The sequence below is a fragment of the Colossoma macropomum genome, unplaced genomic scaffold (genome assembly GCF_904425465.1).
Source record: "Colossoma macropomum unplaced genomic scaffold, Colossoma_macropomum, whole genome shotgun sequence".
Lineage (NCBI taxonomy): Eukaryota > Metazoa > Chordata > Actinopteri > Characiformes > Serrasalmidae > Colossoma > Colossoma macropomum.
In genome coordinates, this window is record NW_023494788.1 from 31,965,830 (window position 1) to 31,981,593 (window position 15,764).

Below are 15,764 nucleotides of genomic sequence, written 5' to 3' on the forward strand. Positions count from 1 at the left end.
TGACCAAAAAGAGAACTTAAAATATATATATATTAGGATCATATTTACCATGGCGAAGGAGGAGGGAGTCCTAAAAAAAAAGTCCTCTTTTTGTTTGACGATTACAAGTTTGAATCCCAGCACCTTCTTTTTGAGCGTCATCAGGGCCTGGCCTCAGATCTATTCCTTCTGTAACTGATTGCAGGGAAAGCTTAATGTTTGCAAGGATGTAATCAGCAACATCCATTTTGAGGTCCATATATGATCCCTGCCTGGGGTTTGGGTGAGCGACAAGCAGAGGGAGAATTATGTTTCCCTCCCTCTCTCTCTCTTTCATGTTTCTTTTTTCTGCTGCTGCATAGCTTGTGTTTGTGCGATTCCCACTCTTACTCACTTGCTTTTTCTCTCTCTGTTGCCACCTCTTTCTCTCTCACTTTCGCCGTTGTTCACTGTCTCTTGCTCATGTTGAAAGAGAAAATAATCATCTAGCTTGGGTCAGAGAGAGCCCAGTGGAGAGAAAGTGGCCTGTGAGAGCAGCCAGAAATGATGGTCATCTCCATCCACCCCACATTCATTCATCAGCAACCCCTCTGTCGGATTTACACTGCCTTGCCCACCCCCCACTCCCGCCTCCACTAAGCAATTTCCCCAGCCATTTTTCAAACTCGCTTCTCAATAGTGGACCCACCTCACGTCTATCAGGAATTTTGACCCTCTCTGGTACAGCTGCATGCGCCCATTCAGGCACTAGACACCGGTCACACGTCAAATTTGGTTGACATTCAGTTAAACCTTTCGATTAATTTCAGCCAGACTGGAATTTCTTGCCAGTTGGCAGAGCTCAGCCCCCAAATTCCTTTAGATGATATTGCAATGCACAGAACTTGCATGCAATTTTTGCACTCTGCGGCCGATTGAGGACAGGCAGACATGAGTGTGCTGCCGTGGTACCTCTGCGTGTGTGTGTGTGCGCATATTGTGAGGGCTCAGCAGTGACCAGTTCATCTACACAGTGTGTTCACAGGGCCGCAGTGAGCTCCTGCAGGGGACTTTGACATGCTCGAGCTGGCTTGCTATAGACAGGTGGGGGTAATAAGCCCTCTCTCTCTCTCTCTCTCTCTCTCTCTCTCTCGCTCTCTCTCTCTCTCGCTCTCTCTCTCTCTCTCTCTCCCCCTCACTGTGCACAATGAGTCTCCGTGGAGGACAGATGGTCTCCTCGAGTCCTCTGGAACTCGTGGGCTGCTCGGCCTGACAGGGTGTGGATTTAATGAAATGTGACTGCCCTAATCAAAGTGCGAGATTGAAAAAAACAGGCCACTGCACTAAATAGATCAGTGGTTCACATGTATGGCCAGTGTACGGATGGGCAATGTGGCAAAAATAAAAATGTAAAATCTGTCATCATGATACTGTACATGATATGTGTCGTGAAAAAAGTTTAAATAGACAAAATGCATCAGCAAAACAGTAGTGCCACAAAAAATGGCATGAAAAATCATGAATACGGTGTTTTTTTAAATGGAGTGTTTTCAAAAATAAACAGTTTAGGGAGGAACTAGATGACAATCACATTCAAAGAGTTAGTAAAAATAAATAAAATTTAGGTTTACAGACTTTATAAGTGGTCTAAACTTGTTTTAATATGTGCACTTCTAGTATTCACTGTTCTCGAAGTACTGACGATGCCCATCACATACTCAGAAAAGCGTGTTGTAGTGTCATTTATCACAATAATGATAACATACCATCATATTGCCCACCCCCAGGCTGGAACTTTCCACACAATATGCGAAAAGCATGACAATCTGGTATGCACTAGTCAAAGAAGGAAGGAGTAATTACACTTGTGTAATTTATTTTTTTTGCGAATCAGCTTGAGCTTAGTGGGAATCCCCAGACTAGCGCAGTTTTATTTGAAGGTTAATGTTCACATTTTGTGGCACAATTTTTTTATTGTTGACTCATGGATGGCTGCAGTCATCAGACTGGAAGGCTGCTTTTGTAAAGGTCACTGCAGATGCGCTCAAGATTCACAGTGGAGGAAATCGCAGTCCCCAGCACAAACATACACAGAATGGGATAGACATACCACACACATAGAAAACGTATCCAGCACAGCTACTCGCATTAATACACATATGAATTTGAGTATCTGAATTTAAGAATTTAAGTCTGTGCCTAAGGCTCTCCGCTGCATATTCCAGCTGAATTTTCATCTACATTTTCCTCTCACAAGCACTGTACCTATATTTTTTTTTCCTCTGCCTCCCAAACTTATGGATCCATAAGGCCATTTGCATTGCAAATGTTTTAAACATGCATAACATATAATGTGAAACTGAAAGCCATATAATTACAGGGGTTAAAACACATCTGGGTATTTCACACTTAACAGTCAGACTTCTGTTCGGTCACTGTTTATGGTCTGTGGGGCTAAGTTCTTAAAGTGTTTAAGCGTGTTTCAGAAAAAAAGGGAAAAAGCCCTGCTGGCGAGAGGTACTAAGCGACTTTGTTTGCAAAGTTCTTGCTGAATGTTAAGGTCCTCTTTGTCTTTATTACGTGCAAAAGACCGGCAGCATAGTAATTGACTGTTCTACACCTTGCCGTGAGTGCCTCTTCAGGAGGCTTAAACGGAGTGCTTTGTGAATCAGTCATCCCATCAGACATCGTTTAGCATTAATAAACCTGAGTGAAAAAGCTCCCCAGGCCTTCATTCAACAACAAATGTATGATAATTTTCAGTTCTCAGATTTTGTCTTTGCTTTAAAACATTCCTTGTGCCATGTCTGACAGTTCTTACACACTGGGGATAAGGCATCAGGAAAATCAACAGAATTTAAATTGCAGCAGCACTGGCAGATAAATAACTTTTAAGTTAACTATGCAGGTCTTGGTTTGTTTGTCCAGCACTTCTTTCTTTAACTGCAGTGCACACTGTTTTTTCCACTTAGGTCATAGTACATTAACTACACGTTCATGAGATGATGAGGTGAAAAAAAACTTTGGATATTCTAAAAACAAGGAAAAATACAATCAAATGGTTTACATGAGTTCATTTCTTCAAATTCTAGGCTTAATACATCCCAAGGCATTCAGGAACTACATGGACTATAGTGCAAACTAGTTGAGGTATTCTTAAGTTTATGTTTTAAAAGTCAACGTATACTGTACATGTAGGTGTACCTATGGAGTTATGCAATCCAAATCAATGCAATAACTAGTTTGGAGAGGATGACTTTTTCATGGGGAGGTTCAGTAATATAATGTAATGTATATATCTCTCTAATTTTAGAATGCATCATATCAGTAACTTTTTGCTGACTGCACATTTACATAATTGCCTATTATATATTGCACTGTTAGAAATAACCCCAGGTTATAACAATCTTGTTCAGCTCATTCTTGTTGGTAAATATTACATCATATCCCATAAGGGTTTTCTGAGCTTGATGAAACATTTACAGTTTGAATTAAGCCAATAAGTATTGGCATACCTCAAGTGTACAGCACCGAATATGAAAACTTGTAATATAATACCCTGTGCACTCTTAAAAATAAAGGTGGCAAAAAATTCAAGTAAGTTCAAGGAACCTCCACATAATAACAGGTTCTGTACAAAGGGTCTCTAACTCCAGCTGTCTAGCTTCATATGACCCATCACATATTTACAAATTATGCTTTAATCCGGTCCACAAATCTTTGTTCTTTTTTCCATTTTTTGCAGTTAAAACTTTACATCTGACAGGTAGATTTGCTTCACCCACCAGACACTTTGGCTGTTTACCTAACATAAGCTATGTAAAATAGGCTTAGGCTGAGGCTTATGTTGCATTAAACAAAAATAAAGAGCTGCATGTAAGATAACCATTTAAACAAAATAAAAAATATTAGGAAGTACAAAAGTTATGGTTTATGGTGACAGAAGAGTTGCTAATAAACCTTGACTAAGATGCACTTAAATTAAAATACACGTTATTTTAAAATATAATATACATACTGGAAAAAAGATGGCGCTTTTTCCCATGTTTTAGTTCACAATGTTAGGTAAACTAAAAAAACTTTATGTAGTTAAAATTTATACTGTGTGGCAGGTGGCCCAGTTTCATAAGTTCTATAAGCTTTTTGTTTGTTTAAGAACTGAATGTTCAAGCCAAAAACCAGGAACCTTTTGTGTTTCATGTTGTGATTTAGATGGCCGGTTGTAAACTCACTGGCTAATTACCATGCTAATGACACATTGCACTCACTAAAGCCAGCGAACTAGGAAGATGATTAGGATAATTTCCAATAAACGAGAGCAGTGGAAGCTATTACGCTTGGAACTATTTTCAGTGTGTTGAGAAGGCGTAAATTGAGTAGACACTCCCATGTATGTATACAAAGATCTCTTATCCCATGCAACTCACTCATAACCATTGCAAATGTCCTCTGGCTACATTACCTCATGGACAAATGTTCTGAAAACCTGTCCCATGAGAATGGTGCCATAGGTGATAAAATACAAATAAATAATTGTGTCCAAACTCTGTTAGACACGTTTCTTGTTGCCATGATTTGTCTTCTGTTTGGCATCTGGGATCAGTTTGGTATCAGTTTAGCATGATGATGACTTTTAAATTCTTTGTGACTCTGTAGATCCTTTTGCCCTTTTAGTATGAAGGAAAACACAGAAACTAATTGCCCATCTCCATTTGTAAGCATTGATTTAGTGCCCAAAATGTCTTCCCTGAGGACTAGGATGGGTTGTCGAGACAGAGCACTTTGCAGGGCGCAAGTTAGCGTTATGTCATTGATCTGGGTTGATATGGAGTCAACTAATGTGAACAACGTCCAAGTAATGTGCCGTTGTTGTATTGTTTTGCATGCCATGCACACATTTTGGATGTGAGTAATTAATAGTCAAACCCACCATGACTAGTATTTTTCAACCAATTCCGTTTTTTTTCTCCATGCTGTCATTTTGACATTCTTCAGTAATTTGATTTGGACTAAGCCTTTGCCAAATAATCTCCATTTTGTAAGTGTAAGGCTCTCCTAGTCAAAGGAATATAAAAATATTCTGTATGAATATTTAAGACTACACAATTTCAGATGGAAAGAAATGCTAATATTATCTCATGCTTGGAACTCATGTTGTGGGGAAGTGATAAGGAAACAGTGCTGCTAAATCCAGGTCGAAGGCTTACAAAATGGAATATAATGTCGTGAAATTGCTTTGCTAAGCAGTTATTTTAAATGCGCCTAACCTTAAAACATGCATTGCTAATCCAGGAGCTTTGCAGTTTCGAAATGGAAGTATTTGAGGACAGTTACAGCTTTGTTGGGGTACTGGATGCTAACCGCATTCTCACTGGTGTTGAATGTAACATTTGTGTTTGTTTAGGTATTAAATATAATATCAAGAGTGAGATACTTATTTTGAGGTACACTAGAGTCAGTAAAAAAGATGCACATTGTGTACTCTTTCACTGATTAGTGGGTCTGTGAGATACTGCACCGTTAACAAGCCATGACCAAATGGAAGAAAAGGGTCAAAAGCAAAAAAAAAAATAACAACTTGCGCCTGCAGGCTACCATACTTCATGCTGTGTTAACAGGACTGTGTAGTGACTCTGTTAACACTAGGGGTGCGGGAAAAAATTGATTCTTAGATGCATCGCGATGCGGACGTGAACGATTCTGAATTGATTCACAAATGTCAAAAATCGATTTTCTAAATATTTAATTTATAATATAATGTTGACGGAACGCAAAAGGCAGAACTTGGAAGTGGGTAAGTGCGGCGCCCGGACAGTCTGTGACGGCACACAACAAAAACACACATGGATGAGTGAGAAATCCGACCGGCTCCCTCTGCATTAAAGCCAGGTTAGATCAGGTTAGATTTACTGACACAGCGATCCCCCCGTCTCTACAACGAGACCAAAACCGAAGTTATAAAATCACTAAAGAAAACGGGTAGAATAGCTGTAACGCGCTGCGTGGACATCCATCACCACTGGATCTTATTTCACCGTAACTGCGCATCGCAGATGAGTGGCAGCAGCGTCTCGTGCTCCTAACAAGAGCACTGAATGAGAGCCTTCTAGTTCACTTGCCACATCACTTCCATTTGTTTTATTAAAAAAATGTTGGAAGTAAATTCATTATGGATCATTACAAATACTTTGCTTTAAAAGTTCCAAGTCACTTTAAATAACAGCACAGAGTCACTTAGTCACTTTAAAATGTATATTGTCTCTATATTTTTTTTTGTCTCTATATTTATTTAATATATTTCAGTTGGTTTTTCTTGTATTTTTATTTTTACTTATTTACTTTCTGTAGAGTGATTAGCTGAGCCTCACCACAAGCATTTCAATGCATAAATGTCCTGACGTTGTGCAAATGACAAATAAACTTGAACTCGAAACTTGAGCTCACACAATGAGAAAACATAAATGCTATATAGAAGAAGAAGATGCATCGAGATGCATCGATAATCGTTTTATAATCGCATCGCAGCCCTCTGAATCGTAATCGAATCGAATCGTGAGGTGCCTAGAGATTCCCTCTCCTAGTTAACACAGTTAAAAAAACAGGCTTGTACAGAGATATTGGACACATTGAATTCTCTGTTCACATTGCTAAATGATAGCCAGACTACACAATTTCAGATGGAAAGATGGCTAAACTTTGATACACTTTGTTTAAAAGTTGGAATCAATGTTTCAACAGTATTAAAGTCATTTGGTTTCAGATAAGTGTATACAGCTAATTTGTTATGCTAGTCCTGTGCAATTGTGTAGCTTTCGAATAATTAGTAGGAAGCTGAGAAGCTGTAAATAAATAAAGAAATGTTAGATGTATCCAGAATGATCGGCAGAGCTGTGGATGATTCTAAAATTACTGAAAAGCTGCAACATAGAGAATGAAGTTATAATTTTAACACCCAGAATACCTCATATTTGAGTTGTTCTCACAAACATGACAAATACTGTTACCCAAACTAAAGAAACTAAAACTTAATCTTTTCTCCTTTTTGGATATACAAACAATGATGCCTGGTTGCATAATTAAACATATACCTGAATGATTTTATTTATTTTGAATTCATTTTTAGTAACATGACTAAATTCTCATTACGGCAACAAAGTAAGATTTGTTTTGCTTTTTTTATTTCATTACCCCAACACATTGACAGCCACTGAGGTTCTTCTCTTTACTTGTGTCACAAAAGATTTTCATTACAAGAAAAAAAATAGAAGAGATTCACCACAGAGAAAAAAAGTATAGAGAGAAAAATGTAAAGAGATTCAGCAGTTAGAAGTAATACAAAGTCATTTTTCTAATAAAATAAGTGAAATAATCATAAATAAATGTAACGAGAAACATCTGTGGACATTGTGAACTCTTTGCTGTGACACACAGAGTTCCAATTGACCTAGTAAATTATATGAATGTTTTTTATTTGCATGATGCTTATGACACTAATGTACCTATGGACATGTTTTAAGGTGGTTTTGTGAGAATGACTCCTTTTGGTCTCTAGTGTAAAGATTTAAATGTACCCTATGTATGTTATTATTGTATATAAAAGAACAAAAATTATTAATACAACAAGTGATTCCAAACTTTGGAATGGTAATGAAATCCTGTAGAGCGATGTCTAATTTCTCCTCTAATGCACTTCCCTTGTTATCATTGGCATGCTTGTTCCCCTTCACAGAAATGTTAGAAAGGGCATTAAAACATCACTGCACTGGTGAAATCACATTCATAAAATCATTGTCTCTCAATGATGTATCAGTCACGACTGATGAACAGCTCCCTGTGGTTAAAAGTGGATCACGTGAAAACCCACTGATTCATTGGATTCCCTTACATAACAGCAGGCAGGAGGATCTCTGTGTGGTTAGTGCCAGTGTGTGTGAGGCTCGCGCTGATTTATCTGCAGAAATTAGGGAAGTCCATAAGTTCACTTGAGCCTCCTGCCAGGAAACCAGTCTCTCCACCACTCCCCCATGTGTTTGCTATCAAAGCCAATTAAGCCCCAATTGAAGTCCAAATATTAAGCGCACCACAGTAGCCAAGATAACACAGATGTCTCCAAAAGCAACACTCACTTGGCCCGCCTGGGACCCTGTCATCCGTCTTTAAGGGGATAGCCCTCCACTGGCAACGTTGTCCACCTTTTATTGTTTTGTTTCACACTGGTTGTTTTTGAGCAATGTTGACCAAAAAGAGGTGAAGTGGCTTCTTTTTTTCCACAAAACATCTGGTGCCAGGCTTGCTTTCAGTTCCGTGGCCTGCTAAATCAGGGTGAAGGAATAGATTAATTGAAAGGTTAAAGCTGCCTCTTTAAACTTTGGTGATGTTTTTATGAACTATTCCCCCTGTTGAGAAAATTGCATGACCAAAGACTTATTCGGTCCGCTGGCTTGGGCGGAACATCAGTTTATTTCTTTCATTTCATTGTGATGTGGAATAATTACTGAGTGTGAAATGAAAAATATGCTCAAGGGGAGAGCTCACCCCATTGTCATTGGGTATTCACTTCAGTGCAATGGAATGAAATATTTTTTTAATTCGTTTTTTTACTGGGACCGTGTTCATGTTAAGGGGAGACGTGTATGATGAAATTTTCTAGTACTGTGTTGAAGGTCATGAGATCTGAGAAGTGCAAGTAAGTCCCCCCCCTTTTGTAGGATGAGGGCAAAAAGAAAATCTGATATGGTTTGAGACAGATGAATAGTTGCGCTCCCCAAGGTCTGCATGTTATTCCACATCCTTCATTTTGCCCAGATTTGGTTGCATGCCGGAGTGCCTTGTTTACCTTCCCTTGCATCACAGCTAAGCTCTAAAAGGTCTAGAAATGAACGGAACATTTTAAGAAGATTCAAACAATTTTCAATGCCAAGATTTTGCTCTGAAAGAGGAGAGATTAGTGATAAAAAAACACTGCAATCTGCATCCAAATAGAGCACATAGCTCAAAATGAGTCAGCCAGAGGGAGTTTAGCTGAAGAGTCTAAGAGAGACTCTCATGGGGGTTAAAAGCTGTCCTCCCAACTTCTCATCACTCGTGGCTCACAATGAGGCCGTTGAGTGACTGGGCGTCTCTTCTGCATGGCTTCTCAGAGTCTCTCTGCCTCTAATGAAGGGCCTCACTCACGCTCAGAAGCCGCCACCCACGACTCCTCCTCAACCTAACATCTTTGCTGTAACTGTGCTGGTAGCCTGTAGTAACTCAGCAATAGAGCGTCTTGCATTAAATCTAGCAGGCCTAGGGAGAATTTTTTCTGCCATCTAGGAACTTATTAGCTACTTTTTTTGTTTTGACATTTGCAGACATGTTGGTACAATAATTACATGTTTTAAAAAATTCCAGTACTGATTTTTTTTTTGCAGATGTGATTTAATAAGCATAGTACATTGACATGAATTATCTTTATATTTATCGATTCAGTTTGGTCAGAGGAAGTTTCCTCTATATTCAGGGCTATGCTGCTTAAGCCATAAGAACTACATGGCCAGAAAAATACTGCTCACTTGTTTCTAAATACTTGTCCTGATGCAGAGACTTCATTTTCCAGTGGTGTTTTTTCAATGCTTGTTTCTTACCTCTTGAGGATTCTCATCCACAAGACAACATTTGCCAACTGAGGAGAGCCTTTATGAGTTTTAGAAAGCATTCGGGGCTTGTGTGTAGTCAAGGGGAATTAATTTTGTGCAAATGGAATGTGCTCTTTCCCTCTGTCCAGCAATGTCAAACTGCAGCAGCTCAGATGTACTGCTGGTATTTTATATGTATGTGAGTACACAGGAAACAACGTCTTTTTGTGTGTACAAATAGATTATTGAAGAAAAAGATGTTTGAAGAATGTCTAATACCTTAAAAAGGATATAGTGTGAAAAGTAGAGGTACAAAATGGGCAGCATATTACATGCATATGTCTCTAGGACTGACCAGGTATCAAATTCATTTACTAAGATTCCATTACTGATCTGTTACTAGATATTTGCTAATAAGCAACACCAGTCAGTTTTCTCATATGCCACATTTACATAATGTAATACCAGTGCTGAATGTTGAATTATGAGGCCTTACTAAACCAGCCTTTTAAGTATATGTATATAATGCCCTTTCTCCATTTTCTCTGGCACCACATTATGTCATCAAACAAATTGGGCTCCCGTCTTTCAAATTATTCAACCCCTACATTTTGTTTCATTACCTGATTCAAATGACTTGGTTGGAGGGGAGAATGGAAAGCCCCCACTGGGAATGAATGGGAGATATTGAAGAAAGGGCCCTACCAGCGAGCCAGCCTCGTTTCTATATTTACCCTGTTGTCTGGGAAAATTAGGTCACTCAGGTGACCCCTCAGAATAAATTCACTGTCTTCACCATGAATCATTTGCTGTTTATTATGCGTCTCCAGTGCCGAACGGGACATTAATAATCCATGAGCTATGTGTGGGTGAGCCTAGGTTTCAGACTACCACCTCCAGCTCTTTAAGGCCTTTTGTCCTAGTTGACATATTTCTCAAGTCATATCCACCCTCTCCCATTTTGGCACCTGATCCCCACTGTTGCTACTGCCATTGTACATCCCAAGCATTAACCTCATTCCTTAATAACACTCAACACTTGTTGGGCGCTCCTGACAGCACAAAAGCCTTTGTCAACATCTGACGGTTGACTTGATGTAACAGATTGGAGACAGAGCCATCTCATTTTTCTACCACAGAGCTGAAGAACATTTCAAAGGATCTGAGTTCCAATTTGGAATTGAAAAGTAAACCCATGTACTGCCACCCACACTTAAAAAAACTTGAACTCTGCTGCCAGATTGAATCCCGGTCTTTGTGAGAAGACCTGAGTCAGTGCAGGTAGCGCCCAAAGCTTCCTCCTTCCATCTCGGCCGGTCCCATGAGCTCTTGTCCCTATTGTAAATAGAGGAAATTCTAAATCCCTGGCTTCCTGTTTCCAAAACACCACACGTGAATCCCCGCCACGGTGTCCAAAAATGATGGACGTGCATTAGAAGCATAGCGGAGGGGGGGGAAGTGGTCTGGTTACAAATGTATGTTACAGACCAGTGAAGTGCCTCAAAGAGAATTTAAAGGAAAACATTTGGAACTTGACATGGTGCACCAAGAGGGACTATCAAACTTGTATGACCGACTACTGTAAAATCACAGCTCGCACTTGAGGCCCCTTATTTCTTGTAATGTTGGTGTTGAGTTTTAAGTAACAGCTGGGAAGAGGCATGAGGGCAGATTAAATTCCACAGTCAGTATATTAATTATTTTGTTTTTGTTTTAGATCTGAACTTAGGCTCTGTCCAGCAAACCAACTGCAAGCCTTTCCCATGGTATACTGGAGTCAGAAGAACCTTTTAGGTTTTATTGTCTACAAACAAAAGCCAAAGTGAAGTACATTGTTAAGTAAGCTTATTACTTTTTATTTTTGTGGAAGACTAATTTGCTGTGGAGCATTTTCTTAGGATGCAATTAGCTCTCAATGATTGCCAAGTTATGCTAAATGGAAGACATTGTCCATTTAGTTTCGCGCCTCAAAAAAAGTTGAATTTTCATTAGAGCATGCTGGCTTTGCATTGGCAGTGATGGCACATGCTAAGCCTGAGTTGCAGCTGAAGAATATTTAGATGTGACAGCATTAAGGGGCAAAGAGTTAACATCCCTGGTAGGAAACAAAAACTCTGAGCATGACAGTATAAAGGACAGATTAGCCAAGGACATTTAGCTTGATCTTCAAAGCACCCTTTTTGTGTAACCTTGGTCTTGAAAGTTAAAACCTCCAAGGTGGCTGGCAAGGGAAAAAAAATGAGTGAAGTGGAAAGAACGCACCATGAGGTTAACAAGTGTGTGTGATAGCTCCAGCCCTGAGGCTAGGGAGGGAGCTACCTGTCTGAACAGTGCTTCGTTTTCTCACTGGCCACTATTGTTCGGCAGTTGCACAGAGGCTTTCAGTCTCAGGCTGAGATCTAATTAGATGACTGCTGCTCCAAATGGTTACTTATGTCATTTTGAAGCTTGATGAGTAAATGAAGTCGACAAGGCCTTAGCCGACAGTGAATGAGAGGGGGGGGGGCGGGGAAGAGCTGGGGAAGGAAGATGAAAAGAGCTGGGGGGATGGCAGAGGTTGAAGTTCAGAATAGCCAAGGAGCCGGTGTGAAAAGCACAAACTGCGTCATACATCAAAGTGAAAGGAACCCCATGTGCCCCAGCTTTTGCCATGCTGAGGCCTCAGTAATGCACTTTCTCTGCAGGTTATTTCTTTGGCACTGAATAAACCTGCGATGGTGCATACCCACCAGTGCTGGTGACTTCATCCCTGTGAAGTGAGACGTGATGCCATATAAACAGGGTCCATCTCCGCCCCTCTTCCCCCTTCTTTTTAGCTAATGTTAACGTGGAGGACAAGCCCCTGAAGTAAAAGGCTCTGGCCCTAGGCAGCCACCAGCCCCCTAATTACAAGCCATGCAGAAAGGGAAAGCCGAGCTCTCAGGCCCCCAGCTCCTTGCTATAATTCTTCCTGGCACAAAATATTCACAGAGATAAACATTGCCCGGTATTATTTTACATCCTTTTTTTTTTCAAACAGTGACACTAATGAGAGATATAGTTCTGCCCCCAGCACGCAAACAGGCTGGTATATCCCACCTAGGACAGCACTCCATAGTGGGTTCTGCATTAACAGCTGTGGAAAAGCTGACAAAGGTTTAAAAGGCTGCCTCACGCGTAATCCACGCATAGTTATCATGGCCTGACTGCTGTTGATGTTTTGCAGCTGATACCAATTTTAAGGGGCCTAAAATTCCAATAAGCCGTAATACTGGCTAATATAATTTTTATGAAAAAATAAACAGAACCCAATTGTTTATGCTAAACAGTGCTTTACTTACTGATATGATTGTCTGCTGTACATTGGGAGTTGTCAGTTATGAATGTTCTTAACTTGTATAGTATTAAATAAATATAGTAACACAGGGGCCAGAGCATCTCAAAATTCTTTCTATTCTGTTGCAGTTTTGTTTATGTCAGTTAACTATTAGATGCGTTTTACATGGTTTTATTATTTTTGGTTTGAATGAATTGTGGTTTAGAGATGATAAATCACGCTAAATTTGTGGGACCTCACTGTCGGCCAACCAGTATATCAGTCAGGCCCTAGTAGTTATGCCAGGCTTTCAAAATTATATTCAGGGTGTTCCCTTTGTCTTGCTTTCCCTGTTACAGCCACATCCAATGGCTCACTGGAAGGCTTGGAGAATCGAGAAGGAGGCGTCTGCAAGAGCCGCTCCATGAAGGTCATCATGAAGGTTGGACAAGGTAAGTTAACCCCGACACTACGTGGCAGATGTGTAATAATGCTATTAAGATTCACTTTCAGTATGTAAGCCATAGACAGAGCAGACAATTGATTCAGATGGTGTGGTGACAAAAAAGTTTAATTTCAGGTTTTAATTTGTTATACTGTTCCTGTGGAAACATATTCTTCCACATTTTAGCAAACCTGTCAGCTTCCTGCTTTGAGGAATATTTATTATTAAAAGTGTTGTTTGGATAATATCAAATTTAAATATAGTACTTCTGGGCCATTGACTGTTAATGTTATTAGTGTTTCAGTGGCAAATTAAGAAAGATTATAACTTTACTTTGTCACAACACAAATATATGGCTCTTAACAGCCATACTAGAGAGTTCTGGTTCGAATCAAAATCTTCTATTTCATGAAATTTGACAACACACAGTTTACAAAAGGTTTGTGTAGTTCAGGAGGTCTGGAGCTGAAATGACACAGCAGGCAAGGACAAAGAACATCTGCATACCAGCATTTCTTAATTGCGTGTTTGGGAGCTGGCGTGGAAATCTACAAAACAGAAATATGCACCAGAGACGGCATGGCTGAATGGGAGCCAGTCGGGGCCCTCGAAATGGATGAGTGATAATGAAAGTTTTTTAGATGAGTAGCCTGACCTCAGTGTAAGAAAAGGGTTTAACAAGCTCCTGTCTATAAACTCTGTCGCCCCAGGCGCAGGAATTTACAGTCGAACTATAAGACGGCCCCCTGTCCCCACATATGTAAAGCAGTCTTGTGACTTCACTCCCGCAAAAATGTCGGCTTTAAGGCATAAAATGACTATTTATAACCTCTCAATGAAACTTTACTACTTGTTTACAATTAAGCTCTTTAATCATACGGTGTTCTTGACAACGTATAGGTCCTAATGTGCAGATATGATCATGAATAATTCAAAACCCCAGTTTCAGATGCAACTTTTCTCTCTATTCCTAGGTAATTATAGCAAGAGGGGAACCAGTGTGACCACAGCTTCCTTATTGCTCGCTGCCATGCTGGCCATGGCCACAGCTCCTTAAAGCTAGAAACCTAGGCCTGTTCTTGGCTCTTTAGAAACTTTTTTGTTCTGTTGTGTGAGCCCTTGCATTACCCCCATAAAGAGTCAATGTTCTTGCTTGTGCTCAGTCTGTGGGCGCTGCTTGCCAAGGCATGTATCTAAATGGTCCGGGGCATGCAGAACAAGGCCACAGTGGCTGCCCAAACTTGCGGACATTCGCTCACCTTTTTCCACCCAGCAGGACCCATGCCATGACACGCTTGCATGCATCTGACTGTACCCTATCCATGTATTATGGATAGCTGAAAGGACGATGAGTGGCAAAGTCGCTCTCTGCACTCGCTCAAAACCCAAGCGGCAGCCAGGCTATGAATATTTAGGGGAGAGAAAGAGATGAGATGGAAAGAAAGAAAAGAGAGAGAGGGGAAAAAAGAATCAAATGTGTGTTTCCGTCTTTCGGGCCGGGGCCAGATGGAATATGGGAAAAGCAGACACTCCCCGTAATACCCAGCAGGCCCAGGGCCCGTTTTTGGCGTGGGCTGCAGGAAGCGGAGCTGCTAGCTACTAGCGGCTTGCCATGCTCTCGGAGCCTCTTCTTTTTGGCCTGAGCTGTGCTAGGATAGCCCAGAGGAATCAAACCACAATGGAAAGAGCAGAGTAGCCTCTCCTGACCCTCACCCCTCCACATACACACACAACCAACCAGACCCACTAGGGACACAAAGATAAGAGGAGCAAGGAACGAGGAGGGGGAGCAGAGATCTGATAGCTCGCTAAGGGTTCATCAAGCTGGGATAACAATTATCTCTCTGTTTGACTAGCCCCTGACCCCCCGCACACCCCCCACACCTGAACGCACACAGTGGACAGCCGGAAACGTGCACTTCAGTTTAAGGCACTACACACAGGAGCCACCGAGCACAGCTGGTAAAACCAGCATTTTTCCAGCCCACGTCGCCCCTCACATCCCAACATAACCCCACTCTCCTCTGAGAGCACAAGTGTATGAGCTTCTCCAGACAGACTCTGAGCCACTGCAATAAATAAGACATATTATGGGCTTTTAACAGCATGAATAATGAATAACAATAAAAAGTTAATATATAACCATGTTAACCCCATTCTGCCATGCACAAGCGTGTGGCAGTTGCTGCTGCTGGCTGGCGAACGTGCGGCCTTTTCCTCCGTTTCTCCGCACTGAGATTAATTGCCGCGTGTAGAAAGCGCATTCCGCTGACTGTTTGTTCAAGGGGAGGGTCATATTTAGATATGAAATAGCTCTTATGATAGCGCTGTAATTGTGATGCATTTCGCAGACGTGGGCAGCCGTCTTTTAAACAGTCCTGCACGCTTCCCAGGGAGCCGGAGCCAATGGGCTTATTTAAGAGATTGCGCCTGAGGCAGAGAAACTCTCATT

At 40.8% G+C, this 15,764-nt stretch overlaps 1 protein-coding gene across 1 annotated transcript in view; it reads left to right on the forward strand.

Annotated features, from left to right (window-relative positions):
* LOC118807251 (ephrin-B1-like) overlaps window positions 1-15,764 on the forward strand; it is a 50,372-nt gene that overhangs the window by 28,214 nt on the left and 6,394 nt on the right. The window contains exon 3 of the mRNA XM_036569208.1: window positions 13,227-13,319. Within this exon, the coding sequence (XP_036425101.1) occupies window positions 13,227-13,319 (93 nt within the window). The remainder of the gene's footprint in view (window positions 1-13,226; window positions 13,320-15,764) is intronic.